Source organism: Xenopus tropicalis, chromosome 10 (assembly GCF_000004195.4).
Source record: "Xenopus tropicalis strain Nigerian chromosome 10, UCB_Xtro_10.0, whole genome shotgun sequence".
In the NCBI taxonomy this organism is placed as follows: domain Eukaryota; kingdom Metazoa; phylum Chordata; class Amphibia; order Anura; family Pipidae; genus Xenopus; species Xenopus tropicalis.
The window spans coordinates 27930377-27950485 of record NC_030686.2 but is presented as its reverse complement, the minus strand read 5'-3'; the positions used below and the strand labels follow the sequence as shown (position 1 = coordinate 27950485).

General features: G+C 38.8%; 1 protein-coding gene across 2 annotated transcripts; it reads left to right on the top strand.

Annotated features, from left to right (window-relative positions):
- The first annotated feature begins 3372 nt into the window (after positions 1 to 3372).
- Positions 3373 to 17907, top strand: pcyt2 (phosphate cytidylyltransferase 2, ethanolamine). Of its 2 annotated transcripts, XM_012966516.3 has the most exons (14): positions 3373 to 3577; positions 5147 to 5339; positions 7281 to 7369; positions 8850 to 9011; positions 9153 to 9219; positions 9322 to 9403; positions 10230 to 10274; positions 13585 to 13723; positions 15233 to 15315; positions 15396 to 15473; positions 15756 to 15821; positions 16547 to 16612; positions 17171 to 17259; positions 17362 to 17907. In XM_012966516.3, the coding sequence occupies exons 2-14, from the start codon at positions 5314 to 5316 to the stop codon at positions 17462 to 17464; spliced, it is 1095 nt and encodes a 364-aa protein (XP_012821970.1). In that variant the 5' UTR covers positions 3373 to 3577; positions 5147 to 5313; the 3' UTR covers positions 17465 to 17907.
- The last annotated feature ends 2202 nt before the right edge of the window (positions 17908 to 20109 follow it).

Below are 20109 nucleotides of genomic sequence, written 5' to 3'. Positions count from 1 at the left end.
ACTTAAGAATGTACCAGTGAATTATACTCCGCTAGATATAGAAGGACTGTGCTTAAAAAGTTGTGTTTCTGACTGATTTATTGAGAAATTCCACAAAAACCCCACTAGTCCCGCCCATCTGTTCCACTTCCTGCTGGCTGAATTCTCTGGATGAGCTGGGGAGCCGGCGCCCCTCAGTACACTGCACTGTAGAACAGGAACCAATCAGCAGCTAGGCTGACCTGTTAGGGAACTGAAGCCTGTCTGTGCTTGTGTGACTGCAGGGCTGTGATTGGCTCTCCCCCTATACTGTGCTTCTGGCGGGGACCTTTTGGACACGCCCACTCTTCATTTTACACTGGACTGAGAAGTGATAGGATCTATAGGGAGCTCCAATAAAGGGACCATTTTTACAGAGAGGATTCATTTTTAGCACAAAGTGAAACCAGCACCGTATATTATTCATAATTGCCTACAAAATTAGGGTTTTTCCCATTTATCCAATATGTCTCCTTTAATATGGTTGACAAAGGAAAGAAAGGAGACAAAGATCACCCCCGCACAAAGGGGAGAGTAGGGCCAGGCTTAGGGCTCTGGCACATGGGGTGATTAGTCGCCTGCGACAAGTCTCCTTGTTCACGGGCGACTAATCTCCCCGAAATGTCATCCCACCGGCCAAAATGTAAATAGCCGGTGGGATGGCATACGCAGAGGCGTGATTTCAGTTCCTCTCAAGGCAACTTCCGCGATTTCACTGAAATTGCGCCGCCGCGTATGCCATCCCACCGGCGATTTACATTTTGGCCGGTGGGATGGCATTTCGGGGAGATTAGTCGCCCGCAAACAGGGAGATTTGTCGCGGGTGACTAATTTCCCCGTGTGCCAGAGCCCTTAGGCAGAAGATGAGGTGGCGTTAATTCATCCAACTGGAGATTGCTAGGAAGTAGTTAGAGATTTGAGTCTCAGTGTCAACTGTTAATAGAGGAGTTGAAAAGTATAGTCAAATGAGCAGATGAGATCTCCCAAAGACAGAATGTAGAGGGAGAACAACAATGGCCCAAGTACACAGCGCTGCGATGCCCCCCACATTAAGTTGAACCGGAGATGAGGTTTTGTCTGCATAAGAGACAGTGAAGGATTGGTTAGAAAGGTAAGAAGAGAGCCAGGATATAGCCTGATTATGAATACCAATTGAATGCAGAATTTGCACCAGGTGGGAGTGGTCAACCGTATCAAATGCTGCTGAAAGGTCGAGGATGATTAGTATAAAGAAACGAACTTTGGCATTGGCAATCTGATGATCATTTGTAACTCTGCACAATGCATTCTCAGTAGATTGTGCAGGCTGGAAACCAGATTGCAGCAGTTCCAACAGAGAGTTAGTAAGACAGGAGAACACAACGCACTGAAGGATTTTAGAGGCAAGTGGTAGAAGCAAGACATGACAGTAACTAGAGAGACTGAATGGGTCCAGTGTGGCCTTTTTAAGAATAGGCTTGATACAGGCCTGTTTGAGGGTAAAATTCCAGAAAGCAGAAAAGAAGAATTGAAGATGTCAGTTAGAACTGGAGTAAGCTCCACAGCACAGTATTTAAGCAGAGAAAAAGGCATAGGGTCAAGACAGGAAGTTGTGAGGAGCGATGGTGAGAATCCGGGACACTTTGAAAGGTTGTTACAGGATGGAAAGAATTAACACATGCAGAAGGGGGGCTCAGGAAGGAGGAGCTGGTTAGTGTTAGTAGAAGGGGGAATCTTATTGTGCATGGACTTCTTCTTTTTGAAGAAATAAGCAAAGTCCTGGGGAGAGTTAAGTGATTATGTTGATGAGGGATGCAATAAAGGTATTGAATAAAGAAAACAGGAGTTGTGGGGTTGGATTTGTTATTGTTTATAAGGGTATTGTAGTACCCCTGCTTAGCCTTTGACAAGGTAGAGTTGAAGCATGACAATAGGAATTTATTATGGGATTTCCTTCACATACATTCTGCAGACCACCACACAGAGAAGAAGAGGCTCAGGAGCACCGCCCTGAGCCTTCATCTAGAGGTGCAGATATCACAGTTTTTTTGAAGAGTAGGCACTAAAGTTACTTTTTAATTAAGAATCTGCCAAAAAAACAGTGAATTTGTTAGTTAAGAAGTAAATGTGAAATGAACAGTAACACCAAAAAATGAAAATGTGTCATAGTAATTAAACTGTAATATACTACTGCCCGGCACTGGTAAAAATTATGTGTTTGCTTCAGGAAGACTACTATAGTTTATAATAATAATAATGGGGCAGCCAAAAGGAGAAAAGGCACAGGTTACCTAGCAGATAACAGATAAACTCTGTGTTAAACATCTCCATTATTTATCATGGCTCCCTGTTAAGCAAAGAATATCATACAAAATCCTTCTAACATTCCACGCCCTTCACTCCTCCGCTCCTCACTACATTTTCTCACTTGTGTCCCTGTACGTTCCTGGCCATCTCCTCCGCTATTCTTAGAACCACATTCTCCATCCCAACCCGCTGCCATCTTCATATGAAACCTTTTTATGTAGCTGCTCCTTACCACTGGAATTCTGTCCCTGAATTCCTATTAGAAAAAACACTACCCATGGGAAATAAAAACAGCTGGGTGGTAAACCTTGATTTAGAATTTGTGGCTTTGAAAACTAAAGTATGCAGAGTGCTTTGGAAATGAACTGCTGGGAGATTTCCATCTGTACAAGTCAGAAATCAATAAAGCTATACAGTTTTGGTATTAGGGCATTCAGGGGACATTCCAAATCAGTTGTAAAATAAAATATGTTTCTGATATGTGTAGGGAAACCTGGGCAGGGAGGCAGGCAGGGGTTGGGCAATAGTGATCTGTGTCATAGCTTATCCCCATGATGACGTGCCCATCCCATGACATCACAAGCCATTTGCAATCTCCAAGAATCCTGCCCGATTTTCCAAATTAGTAAAACCGGCCAGGCAGTTTTGACCCACGCAGCCCAACAGAAAACAAAACTGCCTGGGTCAGAACCAGACACTTGGCAACCCTAGATATGTGTTTATATAAAAATATATATTTTTATTTTGTGTGTACTTAGAAGCGATAATATTTTATAGAAGTGGAATTACACAATCATTTCTGCAGATTTTAAAAGCTTAGAATATGCTGAAAAAATGATATATATCATTTCCTAGGTAAAATAAAAGTCCACCCAGGAAATACTCCTATGTGAAATAGTACAATTACGAAATGCTTTTGGCAGGAAAAAAATTAAAGCGCTTTGCTTCGCGCCCTTCCCACATTTGATCTTTCTCTCATTAACAATTGTCCAAAATTCCTTAATGGTCCGACCCCCGTCCCTGCCCTGCAATGGCTGACGCTGCGGGTAGGAGGGCTAATGCCAGAGAGCGGATTGGAGGAGGCAGGCAGCCTGACATTACGCTTCCCCACACATATCTCGGTCACATGGATGTGACGCCACAGCTTTGGTAAAGCCACTCAGCTCTAGCACTAAAGTCAATATACACAAAACGGTATGATGAGGAACGGATACCCAGAGCTAGGAGATAAGGAGCCGGTACGGGGGCAAGTCCGGGTGTGGTGCGATGGCTGGTGAGTTTATGCCCGTAATGCATATGTTATGGCATATCGTATTGCTTATCGTATTGCATATCGTATTGCTTATCCCAAGCTGTCAAGGGCTCCCTATACCCTGTACTTCCGGTTGGTGCCGCTGCCCCGGGCTGTCAGGCGCTCCCATCTGCTCTAAAGCCGACCTGACAAGCGAGTTACGCAAGTTCTTGTAATTGAGCGTAGAGTATTCCATGCTTACAGGTATTATATCTGTGTAATATTGTTCAGCCTGTGGCACTCTCGTTTTTTTGCACATGCGGTGCTTTATTTTTTCATAATAATGATGGTTTGTAAGCTGCTTGCATTTTATAGAGTGCATTGCTTGAATCATGACTTATTAGAGAAGAATTAATTGCCAGAGATTACAAGACTCACAGAACTCTGATAATGCACCATTAGAGAATAAGGTTACTGTAGTTCTTTCTCAGATTCATTGGAATTCTGGGAGTTGTAGTTCTGCAACAGATCTCTCACCAAAGTGGCGAATACTTAAAACTACAGGGTCCAACCATGAGCAATTTTTTATTATAAAATAAATGCAATTAACAATTTGCATCAGTATTGACCCTTTTTTTTTAGTGTACAAGGTAAAATCCTGGAACTTTCATTGCTATTTTAATTATATTGACTGGGTGCATCTAGTTACAATTATTTCTTCCTTTCTGTTATATGGACTGTTAGTCTTTAAAGGAGACATATTAGGTAAAAATTAAGAATGTACCAGTGCATTATACTCCACTAAATATAGAAGGATTGTGCTTAAAAAAAGTTGTGTTTTAGAATGATTTATTGAGAAATTCCTCCAAAACCCTACTAGTTCCGCCCATCTTTTCAGCTCCAAAAAGGGGCCATTTTTACAGATAGTATTAATTTTTAGTCCAACATAAAACCAACACCATATATTATTCATAACTGCCTACAAGATTAGGGTTTTTTTTCACTTATCCAATATATCTCCTCTAAAATGTTAGTGTACTGTGCAAGTCCAATTCTACCTGAGGGGGCAACTGTGAAAGCCAGGTAAAATGTCAGCCTTTGACTGTTTTCTTGGGTGCCAGCAGTGAGTTTTAGGCTAATGCCAGACCAGGTGTATGGCGTATATTCGGCAAGCGTTTTTCCTCCATATGCCCCCTATCTGTGCCTGCACCCGAATGAATGAGATACGCTCGGGTGCAGGCACATGTAGCCGAAATCCGCATAAAAACGCAAGACTTTGCATTCTCTCACGTTTTTATGCGGATATCGGCTACATGTGCTTGCACCCGAGCATATGCCATTCGGTTGGGTGCAGTCACAGGTAGGAGGCGGATGGCGGTATTTTTGGCAAGCATTTTTCAGCTTGCCGAAAATATACACCATACACCTGGTCTGACATTAGCCTTAGTTTCCTTATCCTTCATTACCCATTGGATAATAACAGCCCTTACAGCTTCTATTTGTGTGATGGTCTGTTCCTAATGACCTTGATTTGCTCCAGTGTGTGTGTGTTGGAGGGACAGAGTACATTTATTTGATTTAAATCCTTGTTAATGCTTATTTATGTTGCAGTTACAGGAAAAAGCAGCATTAAACGCTTGTTTCTTGATTTACGCAAGGATAAAAATAATAAATGCAAAGGCAGTGGTGTCTGTTCCTGAGAAGCATAATGTATTTTGATATTGAGACTGGGCAATAAGATAAGAACCTGAGCGGTCACACGTGCTGTAAGAAAACTCATGGGGGGGAATTCACAAACGTGTTGGTAAGTACACAGTTCCCAAAGTGTCGGTCACCAAATTGTAAAAATGTTGTAAGCATGACCAATTCACAGAAAGTATCTTATAGTTTTATGGATTTGTCATAATGCCGCCAAATGTTATGGGTATGCCTAATTCTCAAAAAGATCATAGAACAATAGCCACGGCTACTTTTAACTACAGTTTTTGAGAACTGTCGGTAGAGGCAGAAAAATGGCACACAATTTGTCTGTGAATAATTTGCTGCACAAACAACATTTTTATGACATTTTCCTTTACTGACATTTTTGTGAACCCCCCCCCCCCATAGAATCTTATCAAACCTCCATGATTCTATTGGTAGAAAATCTGCTCTCTTGTAGAAAAGATGAGGTTGGGGTTAATAGAACACAGTTGTACCAAACTATTAATATGTTCAGTTGTGGTTAGCCCTTAATTGCTGTTACAACCAGTTACTGATGCCAGCCTGTAAGTCTAAAGGGCAAAGTATCATGTAAATGGCCTAAATTCTGTATACTTGGCACTGTGTTATAGACATAACATTCTTATCTCGTCCCATATTTGTTTTTGAAAATCTAGTTTCTGCAGGCACTCAGTGAGCAAATCTTCAGGCAGAATTCTTCATTCAAAATAGTTTTATTGGAGTACCATAATTGACTTACGCGTTTTGTGTTCACAGACACTTAATCTTAAAACAACTGTTGTGAATGGCCTTATAAACCCTTTACCCCCTCCCAGTCATGTGATCAAAGGTATCATTATACCATATAGATCTGCCTGTCTACTGAACTTTACAATATTAATGTGTATAGGGGCTAAATAGGACTGCAAGGTCAGTTTTAGAGGGGGATAATTAGAACTGCAAGTTATCTGGGTTTACACAGCAGCTGTATGACTTGGACACAGTAACTTCAGATAATGGTGCAGTGCTTTATTTTCTTGTTAAATAAATTTAACCTTCTATTGTTCATGTAGGGCAACCTTCTTGGAATGGTAAAACTTTTCCAGTTTAAAGGGGTAGTTTACCTTTAAATTAGCTTTTTATATGATGTAGAAATTGATATCCTGAGACAAATTGCAATTGGTCTTCATTTTTTTATGGTTTTTCAGTTATTTAGTCCAGCAGCACCCTATTTGGTGTTTTAGCAGCTATCTGGTTACTAGGGTCTTATTTACCCTAGCAACCAGGCAGTGGTTCAAACGAGAGATGGGAATATGAAAAGTAGAGGGCCTGCATAGAAAGATAAGTAACAATAATAATACATTTGTAGCCTTACAGATCAATAGTTTCTGGCTGCTGTGGTCAGTGACCCCCCATTTGAAAGCTGGAAAGAATCAGAAGCGAAAGGAAAATAATTAAAAAAAAACTATAAAAAAATAAATAATGAAAACCAATTGCAAAGTTGCTAGGAATAGGTCATTCTATAATATACTAAAAGTTAACTTAAAGATGAACCACCTAAAGGGAAAGGGAAACCAGCACCGTATATTTACAATTAGTTATTTACGTATATTTATAATTGCCTACAAAATTAGGGTTTTTCTCATTTATCAAATATGTCTCCTTTAAAAGAGATGGATTTTACTTTATTCTCAATTAGTGAACTAAAATGTATAAGGAAAAGTTAATCTGCTCAGAAAGCCTTTTTCATCCACACAATTGTCTGTAATATGTGTAGGACTGTGGTGCTTGCTTTGCTACTATAAAATAAATCCTATGCCCTTGACAATGAAACCGTGGCTCCCTAATTGCAAATCCATAATGAAAATGTACATGTGCATTCTTTACATTACCAACTGTCAGACTTGTCAGCACCCTTGTTTTCCTTCTCTGTGATTGCTGAGTTTATGTACCTGGGTATAAATAAAACCGTTGTTAGACGGTAGAATATATACATAGCAATTTGCAGGGCGCAGCTAAAAGATATTCTTCTCATTTTGTTTAGTTATGACATGGTACATTATGGACATTCCAACCAACTTCGTCAGGCCCGGGCCATGGGAGGTTACCTGATTGTTGGCGTACATACAGATGGTAAGACTGACATGTATTCATTATATACCATAACACACCTAAATGCAGTGCAGTCGCAAATAACCTCTAAGGCTAATGCCACACGTAGCGTATTCTCAGCCAGCTGATAAACACTTTCCGAGAATACACCCCACTACTGTAAAATAGTTTTACTTGTTCCTGCACCGCAAAGCATGAATACGCTCAGGTGCAGGCACATGTAGCTGATATCCGCAGAACATGCAAAGTCTTGCGTTTTTTGGCAGATATCGGCTACATGTGCCTGCACTCGAGCAGATTCAATGCTTCTCTGTGCAGGCAGTTTTTTCAAGTGTAGGGGTATATTATCGGTAAGTGTTTTTCAGTTTAGAGTTTCTAAATATTTTTTAATACACTGTACAGCTCAAAGTTATCAGACACCAGCCTGTTTAGTATCTCATTCTTAAAACAATATATACAGTACAAAATATTAAGCTATAACAACCTTTACTTTACTGGGAAGGCTAGATGGTGGAACATTGTTGGCAGGATTTGCTTTTATTTAGTAATGACTCAATAATATTTTGCTGCATAAAAATGCCCATAGACTCCCCCATTGACTTTTGCCATTTCGCAAATTTTTCTGCAAAGGGAAATTGGACAGATTCATTCATCACTAGTCACAAGAGCATTAGACTTCTGCAGAGGTATTGGGCAATCTATATGTGTATGGTTGCATGCTTTGCACCTGAAGTGCTCTTATTCCCTGATGTTTCCACTTCACAATCAATTCACATTCAGGTGCTCCTCTTATAGGGCAGAAATTTCATAAATTCAATGATTTTTTGCTACATCAAAGGCCAGAGACCACTTAAGTATAACCCATACTACTTAAAAATTTTTGTTGCCAGTTTACATGGCTGTGTGTTAAATTATTCAGCTCTGTTGGCAATGTTCATAGCTTAAATACCCACTTTCACTAATTAGGAAGGGTATTTCAATACCTTTAGAAACATAATGTGTATATGTTACTAAAATGGCACCAACATAATTGCTAAGATGACACTCACACCTTCTTTTCCAGAATGCAGGGTCAAGCAAAACTGTAATATTGCCAAGAAGGTAATTGCACCGATCCCTTATCTCACAGAATTCAATTTGTCCTATAGCACACTGCTACTATAATACTGCTTAAGAGTCCTTTGCATTTAATTCTTTTGAGTTTTTATATGTAAATGGTATCTTGGTACTTGTTGGATATATATATATATATATATATATATATATATATATATATATATATATATGTATACCTTGTGTTTTCATATGTGTGCTTTGATTGCTGTAATGTTAATGCTGTTAATAAGCATCTCCTTGTCTTCTATTTGTTGTTTAGCAAAGCAGGACAGAGCAGGGGGTACCTTCTTGCCACCAATATAATTAACAGGAGTAACATTTTTTCTTTGAAATAACTGACTGTGTATGCTTCCTGGAGATTTATTTGTAATATCTCTATGCCTAGAGGAAATTTCTCAGCACAAGGGCCCACCGGTCTTTACACAGGAAGAACGCTACAAGATGGTGAAAGCAATTAAATGGGTGGATGAGATTGTGCCTGGAGCCCCCTATGTGACCACCTTGGAGACACTAGACAAGTACAACTGTGATTTTTGTGTCCACGGAAGTGAGTTGCTTGTGATTTATAATTTTAAGTACAGTTTGAATGTAGACGCTTGCTAGATGTATTGTCTGTAAAGGGTTTGAATGGTACCTACTTTACACAAAAACTTAAACAGTGTTGTGGCTGTGCACCTCTCCTTTCCAGATGACATTACATTGACTGTAGATGGAAAGGACACATATGAGGAGGTTAAGAACGCTGGTAGATACAGGTGTGTAGATATCAAGAAAATTTTCATGAATAACAATTGATCACCAGAAGGCACTGTTTACCTTTAAAGCACTCTTTCTGAAAAGCTCTTATCTCCTTACAGGGAATGTCAACGCACACAAGGAGTGTCTACTACAGACTTGGTTGGACGGATGTTGCTCATGACAAAAGCCCATCACAGCATAGTGAGTTAGACAAAACAAGGAAGTGAAGGGGCTAAGAGCCCTTCAAAAATAAATGCTATTTGCTTAATGTCAGTTTTAGGGCATAGGTGCAGTGACAGCACAGTTACAGCAGCCCTGTACATTATGCCCTCATCTCCAGTTCACTAGAATCTGTAAGCTTGGGGTGTATTGCTTTTTGCTCCAGGAACATGTCATCAAGGCAAGTGAGCAAAATATATGGATAAAAATTTGTATGATGCTGATGCTTAAAATTTGTATGATTTGTACCTAGACACATTTATCAATGTATGATTGGGTCCTAATGGGAAAAATTTGTATTTTTCTAATTTATAGAACTTTGCGTATTTTCCTCAATATTTTCGTTAATTTCAGCAACATTTTTGTGCTTTACGTGAATTTGTGCGACAAAATCGTTGCAACAACTAACTAACACACATCCAAAATTATTGTATTGTACTTTTAATTATCCGAAATTATCCGCCCCTAAATGTTTCTATCTACCCTCTAATATGGATCTGACACCTAATGCACAATCAGTTTTGGATGTGCAATGACATCCTGGGTTTTATAATTGCTACAAGCAGAATAGTCTGAGCCAAAGCCTGGGGCCAACAGTACATGTGACCTTGAAGGGCATAGAATAGTCTTTACAACCAGATGCTTGAAAACAGATCTTGCAATACTTGAGTAATTTTAGCCTGAGACTTCAGAACTTAAAATATCCTATCCTCACTAACAAAGGAAGCTTTTTTTTTTTTTTTTTTAAGGATTTGTTACTGCATTAAGTATCATTGCAGCCTGTTCTTATATTTATATTCTCTTTTAGGAGGTTACTCTTGATTATCAGAAGCACCAGGACAACCTAAGTAAAGTAAGTAACAGTCACTACTCTTCAATAACATCCTTTGTATCCATCTGGCCCCATCAAAATAAAACATTTAAATTTTGTCCCTGTGCAAAGACCCATAATCAATCATCTATATGCTTTCATCAGTCCAGTTATGTCAGAATCAGGATATAAAATCTGATACAGGTGTAGGACCCGTTATCCAGAATGCTCGGGACCAAGAGTATTCTGGATAAGGGGTCTTTCTGTAACTTGGATCTCCATACATTAAGTCTACTAAAAAATCAATAAAACATTGATAAAAACCCAATAGGATTGTTTTGCATCCAATAAGAATTCATTATATCTTAGATTGGATCAAATACAGGTTACAGTTTTGTTATTACAGAGAAAAGGGAAATCAGTTTTAAAATGGGAGACAGGCTTTCCGTTATTTGGAGATTTCTGGAAAATGGGTTTCCGGATAACCGATCCTGTACCTGTAATAGAATGCAGTTTTACAACTATTATTACAGAATAAAGTGCATAGGTCAACTTTCTTTTCTTTTGATTTTTTTTAAATATAAAAAATAGAAATTCTGGTTATGGTCCTTCAGCTTTTGTGAAGTAAAGGAGACATTTATGACTGGTTTACTTTGTAATAAGGGGAAAAGTTTCTGACTGTGTTCTGAGTAGAAAGGAAACAAGAGAACAGTGTTTCTCTTCTCCCCTTAAATGTATAGTTAACTATCTCCAATAAGAAAGCATCACTTTCCTTAAAAACCCCAAATGTTCCTCCACTATGCTAGCATTTTTCCTACCTGCTAGTAAAATCCATTGCAAGCTCTAGGGTGTGCTTTTGTGTAGTACAAGATGCCACTCCATGACGCAGAGGTGACAGCTTCTCATTGAGACTGTTATCAGAATGGTTGCTGTGTATAGCCTGTGCACTGGATCTTTGGAATGTCATGCCGCCATGGTCTCCTGTGCCAAGTTTCCCACCAGAAACCTTGGATGGAAGTAGTAAGATGAGTGTCTACCTGCAGCATCATATCAGCATAACGTCTGGCACACTGGCACTAGATTTGAAAGGCTCTATTGTAAGATGTATTTGTAAGATGGCTATCAAGCTGTCCCTCCAAGGTGCTTCATCAGGTGTGAGCTTCTGCTTCTTACATTGTGCATTCTCCTGGTAGCTGCAGAGTTGCCATGGTCCTCTTTAAGAAGAGAGTTGATGGATGACCTTTTCTCTTATCCCTTAGGGATGAATGGCCCAATGCCCTGAGACCCAAGTTAAGTAGAAAAACAAACCTGAAGAAGAATGAAAAAATGAACCACTGCCAGATATGGGCAAGAAGAATTTAAGACAAGCCTTTGCATTATGTTGGCTTTATGAGCCCAAAAAATTATGCAAGTCCTGCATAGTTAAGATCAAATTTCCCAGCACACCTACGGATAAGATGGAAGAGTGGATGAAAAGGGTCTATGCAACAAACATTTGATTCTTCAAAGTAGTCTGTCTCACAAAAAAGTACTAAAAGTTGTGAACAGCGCATCCAAACATTCCCCCATGTTGGGAGAATCCGTATATGGAAACTTTTTTTTTACAAGAATGCAGGTGTAAGATTTGCTAGAAAGAATTCTTCATCAGAGAAAAGAAGAAGGTGAGTTCTTAGGATGCTTAGGGCACTTTGGATTTCTTTCACTTGGAGAAAACTGAACCATCTTTGCAGTCTGTTAGAAGAACCACTGAGCAGTTCGTTGAAGATGAAGATTTAAGGCTCCAAATAAATCAATTGGGGTTGTGGCACATCTATATAATTGTGTATAGTTCCTTTACTTCTAGTTTTGCATCTCTGCAAGTTTGTCCAGGAGAAATTCTAGAATTGTTACTGAATTGCTGGGTATTCCATTTCAAACCTTTATTTAGGAGTATGTGCACCACTCAGAATTGTTTGTTACTCATTACAGAAAATGTATTCACAGAGTATTATCTTTCACACAAATGAAAAATTGACACTATAACTTACTAAGCCTTGGGTTGTCTTTGGCAGTATCTTGGGCAATGTTAAAAATGTGCATCATCACTAAAACTAATTATTGGCTGAAATTATCAGCCTAGATAAATTCTGGTCTTCTTAACAAGCTGGAAATCTGATAAAAGGGCATTCATTTGTTCCCTTTCCAAGCCAGAACTATTACCACTGATCGAAGCAAGTTATGTTTGGTTCTAAAGAATACCACTGTCCAGAAACTCTCTCTGAAAGCCAACCAAATAGCTGTAGCAGTGAATACGTTAGCTCAGGGCTGGATCATTCCACCCTCTGTCATATGCCTTTCTGCCAGTACCATTTATCACAAAAGTCATATATACAAACCTACTGGAAAAGTCCAGAGTTTGAGCGTAGGAGCCTACTAATTTTAATTTTTGGTGGAACTTTTATTAGTTGGACGATATAATAAAGCAGTTTTAAAACTTAGACCAAGAGGTGCTGCACTTCTTTTTTAACTTTGGCAATGCTTGAATTCCTCTTACTGTTTAGGCTGTCTTTTTGTTTTTGATCTGTTCAGCAAGAAGTGGATTTACAAGCTCTATCTTATAAACAGACATATAGCTACATGTTGCCCACTGAAGTTCTGAGGGCTGATTAATTTCCCCCTAATGTTGTAACAAATTTCTATAAAATGTCTCTGCCCTCCTTCATTCAGTACCAAGGAGTAAAACAATGACTAAGTTAAGCAAAACAACATAATGTTAGAGATAGGGAAAGAAGGAGCCATAAGACTTAAAGGCATATTCAACAAGGCAATGTCAAGCTGGATGTAGGTGCCTCAGGGGAAATAACGGCTTCTAAGTTCTGTTCCCAATTACCATCTTGTTGCTTTGTAAATTCTTTGCTCTATGTTGACTGACAGGATTGGGCTTGGCCACCAGGATACTGGGAAATAAACCGATCGGTCCTGGTCTTGTTGGGCCCCAGTCCTTTTGTGTTGGTTATTCCCATTACCAAATTCTTTGATTTAATTCTACTTCCAAAACCCTATGGCTTCAAAATGTCTCTCTGCCCCACTTCTTTTTATCTTACTGCCCAAACCTACACCTCCTCTCTGTGCTCTGCTCACAGTCAGTCATCTAGTCTCATTTTATGATTTTACTGGGGGTGCATAAAATACATTTAAAAAGTCGATCAAATTGATTAAATAAAATGCAGTTCACTGAACTAATTATCACTGTAGAAATAAAATGAAAAAATGAACACATTTAACAGTATTCTATTAATTTTGTTTTCTGGTTTATGTTGGTATTAAAACAATATTTTATGACTTTTTGTCCTACTGACTGTTCTCTGTGCAGGATGCAAGAGGTCACAGCCCATGGACAGGGGTGTCGCAGTTCCTTCAAACATCTCAAAAGATTATGCAGTTTGCCTCAGGAAAAGAGCCCTCTCCCGGAGACACTATCATTTATGTTGCTGGAGCCTTTGATCTCTTTCGTATCCTTTATACACATATAGCCTCGTGTTCTTGATCCCTCTCTTCAGCCATTCATGTTCACTCTTCTAAGTATCCTGTCTTTTTATTGCTGTGCTTCTTTTTTTTGTCTCCAAAACTGCAATCTTCTCTCTCAAATCTGTCTTTTAAAATTCTCTTACAATCATTCTGCCTATTCTTTTAATTTAAAATAAACACCTCTTCTGTAATTTAGTTTGCAGTGCAGTAATGATCTCTGTATAAACCCCCTCCCTTCAACTCTTTGTTGTGACTGTTTTGGCATAAAGGAGAACTATACCCCAGGGCACAAAAAGCCCCCTTAACTATCATTGCCTAGACCCCCCTCACCTCTCCCTTATTGCATAGTTTTTAAGTTTACACTCTGTCACTATCACTAACCAGTTGGTAAAAATGCAGAGAAGCGCAGCCGCGTACCTTGCCAACATCTTCTTACCGACTGAAGACTCTTCGAGTCTCACAGCCGACACCGAACCTGCTTGCGCATGCGCGGTTAAAGCCGATTTCCTGTTACCCCCAACTGCGTATGTGCAAGCAGGTTTGTATATTGGCGGAGAGACCTAAATAGTCTTCAGTCGGTAAGAAGATGTCTGCAAGGTACGCGGCTGCGCTTCACTGCGTTTTTAGCTAGTGGTTAGTGATAGTGACAGAGTGTAAACTTAAAAACTATGCGATAAGGGAGAGGTGAGGGGGTCTAGGCAGTGATAGTTAAGGGGGATTTTTGCTCCCGGGGGTATAGTTCTCCTTTAAAGGAACAGTAACACCAAAAAATTAAAACTTTTTAAAGTAAATGAAATATAATGTACCGTTGCCCTGCACTGGTAAAACTGGTGTGTTTGCTACAGTAACACTACTATAGCTTATTTAAATACCCAGCTGTGTAGCCATGGGGACAGCCATTCAAGCTGGAAAAAAGGAGAAAAGGCACAGGTTACATAGCAGATAACAGATAAACTCTGTATAATACAATAGTGTTGTATCTGTTATCTGCTATATAACCTGTGCCTTTTCTCTGTTGAATGGCTGCCCCCCATGGCTACACAGCATTTTTCTTTAGATAAACTTTAGTAGTGTTTCTGAGGCAAACGCACCAGTTGTACCAGTGCAGGGCAACAGTACATTATATTGGAATTTCTTTTATACACACATTTTTTGATGTTACTGTTCCTTTAAGAAGGAGACGTAGAAGTCTATTATCTGTCCACTGGTTATCTGGTTAACTGTCTCCCAAGTACCAACATTGGAGAAAAACATCACTGGTGATGTTGCCCAAAGAATCAAAAATAAAGATCTTATTGCTTGCTAACTTGCAGGTGACTGTTCAAATCTAATTGCTGATTAGTTGTTATGGGCAACATCACTAGTAATGTTTGTCTCCAATGTTAATAAATACACCCCATGGACTAACTAGTTTGTTAAAAAGGTATCCAACCCTCTCATAAACTTTAGAGAAATAATTTTTGTCATTTTCATTTAATATTTTACTTCTTCAGATATTGGACACATAGATTTCCTAGAGAAAGTTTATAGTTTAGCAGAAAAACCATACGTAATTGTGGGGCTGCACTTTGACCAGGTAACTAACATTTTATCAGTTTCCCATATAACTGTTTGGATAATAATTTCTTCCTGTAAACTGGTCCACTTTGTTTTCAGGAAGTAAATCACTACAAGAGGAAGAATTATCCCATCATGAACATTCATGAGAGGACCCTTAGTGTCTTAGCCTGCAGGGTAAGAAATATCCTATGTTTGCCTATTGCAAGGGTTTCTAGAATTTAGTCTGAGTGTTCTAGCCTGCAGGGGGAGACCAACGATGCAGCTGCATAACAAGTTGTTTTAATTTACTTCTAAACTATAGAGGAAGCAGCCCCCCCAACCGCGGGGTCTGCTTCCTCTATAGTTAAGCTAGTGCAAGGATGTACAGTCCGGGCCATTATGTTGAGTGAGGCTAGGGTGTTGCTGTTAGTTAATGTCTTTTTTCTCCCTCTAATACCATATTCTTTAATTTTTCAGTATGTTGCTGAAGTAGTTATTGGGGCTCCATACTCTGTGAGTGCAGATCTGCTTGATCACTTCAAGGTGGGTTCCTATCCATACCACATGATTGAGGGTAGAGGAGAATGTTGTTATAGTAGCTCCAAACTGTATAACTTGAAAGGTATAAACATTATGAAAAATCGTGTGGACACATCTCTGCACTCTCTCCAGCTCATTTATATCCTTACTAATGATTGGAGCCCAAAACTGCATTGCATACTCATGATAAGGCCTTTCCAGGGTCATATAAAGATGAATGCCCCTTTTGATTCAAAACAGTACTTCATTTGCTTTTGTAGCCACTAAATGACACTGCCTAGAGTTACACATCTTGTTATCCACAAAAATCTACAGCTCTTTCTCAATTAAGGATATCGCAACACACTGCCATTTATTGTATAACTCACATTTATATTGTTTCTACCAAAGTGCATAACTTTGCGCTTATCAACATTGAACCTCACTTGCTAGTTTTCTGTCCAGTTTTACAATTTAGACAAATTGCTCTGCAAAGTGGCAGCATCCTGCATGAAATAGTTTGGCACATTTTATTATCATCAGCAAAAATAGAGATTGTACTAACAATGGCCACCTCAAGGTCATTAATAAGTATAAAAGCAAAGGGGCCAAGAAAAGACCCCTGCAGTGCTTCACTAACCATGCTTCATTTACTACCACTGTTTGTTCCAATCTACTGTACTTGAAGTTTTATTGTTAGAAAAAAAATTGAATTTTATTAATATGAAATATTATTTTTTTTCCCTTAGGTTGACATTGTGTGTCATGGGAAAACAGATGTGCTTCCTGACAGAGATGGATCAGACCCTTATGCAGTGAGTTGGTCTTTTACTCATTCAGGCAAACACTAGGCTCCAAGAGTTCTTGGAGAGATTTATTTAAGGCATAACAGTATACATTGCCAGTTTGTTAATACATCTGTTGATATGGAACAAAATAACACCTTGTGTGACCAGTTTTAAAATGTCAGTAAGTCCATCAGTGAGCTGAGCAGCCAGACTTAAATGAACAATCAGTAAGTTTAGCACGCAGCCTCCCAGCAATAAGGCAACTCATTAGTTCAACCATTCAGTCAGTAATTGATGTTGAAATGCAGTTTTTATGGATAGGTCTGTTGTCATTCTCATCACTGTATATCTGGGTTTTTACATTTTTTTTCTGTTTCTTATTATAAGTATGAACTGTCTAGATATGCAGCCTGGAGGCTCAGCAAACCATTTATCAGTCAGTTTCCTTCACTTTATTTCCTAAATAATTTGCTTAGTTTTGTGCTCTCCTAAGGACATGTCTGTAAGGAGTGGTATTATTAACCATTTATTCCTAGTATTATGCATAGAGATTACTTCTAGTCCTGAAGCCTTTTTGCATCCTAGGAACCAAAACGGAGGGCAATATTCCGTGTCGTGGACAGTGGCAACAGTCTGACAACAGATGACATTGTACAACGGATAATAAAGAACAGGTGTTTATAATTGTTAAGGTCTTGGAACTATTTCCATTTGTGAGATAAATTATTTGTGCGTCAGTACCTATGCATTTAACATGTCTCCCTGTTTTATTACAGACTTGAATATGAAGCTCGCAACCAGAAGAAAGAAGCCAAAGAACTTGCTGTGTTCGAGGCCCAACAACGAAGGGAGCAACTTATAAATGGGCACAAAGACTAGTGAGACTAAATGAGCACAAAGACTAGTGCAAGGGCACGTGTTCCTCCCCATATACCAACCACTATTCATATATTCCATTACATCAGAACCACCCATATTGTCTAGTACAGTCTAGTACTATGTGCAAACTGCAAAATCTCCAGATGTTGAGTTTAGCTCCCAGAATACCAAATCGCAATTACCTGGGTTTACCCATCCCAGGTCTAACTGTATCGCCAATTAATTCTATTAGATTCCACACAAGCATTTTAAATTGTAACTTATAACTTCTTACACCACTGTAAAATACATTAATGTAATGATCTTTTAACAATGTTTGTTTTTACATCAAGCCCCCTACCATTAGAGCAACACAGCATTCATGTATGTAAACATCCAGAAGTGGTAGTGAGTGGTGCACAGTGCTGAAATAAGCTGTGTAAAATAAAAGAACCAAAGCTTTATCTGTGTGTATTTATTTGTGAATTTTTGTTGCATAATCACCCTATACCTCTCATACTAAAATTTAGGTAGCAGCCTCTAAGGAACTGGAACTGAGTGTGCCTGTAAAATTCTGCTATACTATACCTGATAAATGCGGTCAGTAGATATTCAGGTATGGGGTCTCATCCAAAAACAGATTTCCTGAAAGCTTCAAATTATAGGAGGCCATTGTAAGCAAAAAAATTTTTTTGTACTTTATTATAATTGGGGTTATTTAATGTTGTTGGGATCTAATTGACACGCCTCAAGCATTCCAGATAATAGATCGATCTGTAATTGAAAACTAAATATCACCAGAACAGCAACAAATTATTATGTGGTGTTCTGGCCCCATGTCTCTGGGCTACTTACAACATAATAGTCACATATGCACCCTTGATGCACATACAGTAGTTTGCATATGACTGCAAGGTGTTCGTTTACATCAGCCAATTTGTCAGTCCAAGTTCTTACTACTTTCAATGAGGCTTATGTTTTTAAGGTAAACTACATAAGATTGCCCTTCAGTTCATGCCAAACACCAGAGATATTACACCAGCCTACAAGGAATTAACTTGACAAAGGCCACAATATAAATAATGTATACATAAAGTTACATATACAGTGCAAACAGTAAATAACATAAAAAGGAATAAAATGCCAAGAAACACTATACTGAGGGTAATGTTTTTTCATGTATATCCTAGTACTATATATCAGTGCTGTCCAACTGAGGTACCAAGGGTCAGAATTATTCTCACCTATGTGCTGGAGGGCTGATAATGGAAGCAAGGGTTGTCCACGTCCATTTTTTAAACCGCACCAACCTTAAAGGCCAAACTGCAAGAGACTGACTGCACAACATTAAATGGCACACTAACGTCCTGCATCATATGGCAGTGACTGTCCAACATCAAATTGCAAAATAACTTCCAGCATTCTGCAACATTCCTGCAACATTGATGGGGATTTTCAGAAATGCCATCAAAACCTCTGAATTTAGGTAGGCTTTGCCGCTTGGTAGTTTGGGGTATAAAGAAACATTAACATTTGGATTTGTCTGCTTGTGTACTTTCCAAAATTTGGTGTGCACAAGGTATATTTTGGGGTCTCTAAATGCCATGTGCTTTGATATACCTATGCACATTGGGCATCAAACTGTTCAGTGGACCCCTGGCATTTGAATTTAGGGTGTTTTATCTTGGTATCTAATGCTATGTGGGAGATAAGATGCTGTAAAGTGTAAGCTTTGAGGTGGTTTTTGGAAATGTCATCAAAATTGCCAATTTTAGAAAAGCATTGCGGCTTGGTACTTTGGAGTAGAAAGACAAGGGTACCCATTTTAGACTCTAGGGAATGTGTACTTTCAGAAAATATATGGGTTTTCTTGGGTGAGCATAATTTTTTGTAGCTTTATGCCACATAAAATGATGTAAATATGTTTATTTTGCCAAAGCTGAAATGACAGATATGATCAAATGGGGTATCTTTACCTTGAGCCCCCTAAAAGCCACATATCTTGGTAAACCTATGGGTATCAAATTGTTCAGTTTACCCCAGGCAATCATATTTAGGGTGTTTTATCTTGGTACCTAATAATATGTTAGAGATAAGGTGCCGGCTGGCAGTGAAAGGGTTAAGGACTATTGTCTTTTTCTTAAACCCCAACACCAGTGCTAAATACCCAACCACTCTAGTTGTCTTGGTTCTGAAGAAAAGCAAATCCCTCAACAATGAGGCGTCATAATGGAAAAATACATATAAAATTAGATATTTGGGTCTCTCTGACTTGAACACTTCTAACTTTTTAAGGCTCTGGAACATACATGATCTCTGCCATGACAAAAGCACACCTGTACACACAGTCACAATGTACTTACAAAAGTACACATATACATATAATCCAAATACAGTGGCAATATACTCAAACAGTATACAGGTATGGGACCCATTATCCAGAATGCTCGGGACCTGGGGTTTTCTGGATAAGGGATCTTTCTGTAATTCGGGTCTCCTACCTAAAGTTTGCCAATAAATGATTTTTAGCAGACTTATGGAGATCCAAATTATGGAAATATCCCTTATCCGGAAAACCCCAGGTCCCGAGCATTCTGGTTAACAGGTCCCATACCTGTATATATATATATATATATATATATATATATATATATATGTACAGGGAG

What these genes read in the sequence shown, in the direction of transcription:
- pcyt2 (XM_012966516.3), top strand. Translation starts at nt 5,314, where the DNA reads ATGGGGGGGAATTCACAAACGTGTTG. An exon ending in TGTTGGCGTACATACAGATG is followed by an intron (nt 7,370 to 8,849) that starts GTAAGACTGACA and finishes CTCTATGCCTAG; the next exon opens with AGGAAATTTCTCAGCACAAG. An exon ending in AAGAACGCTGGTAGATACAG is followed by an intron (nt 9,220 to 9,321) that starts GTGTGTAGATAT and finishes ATCTCCTTACAG; the next exon opens with GGAATGTCAACGCACACAAG.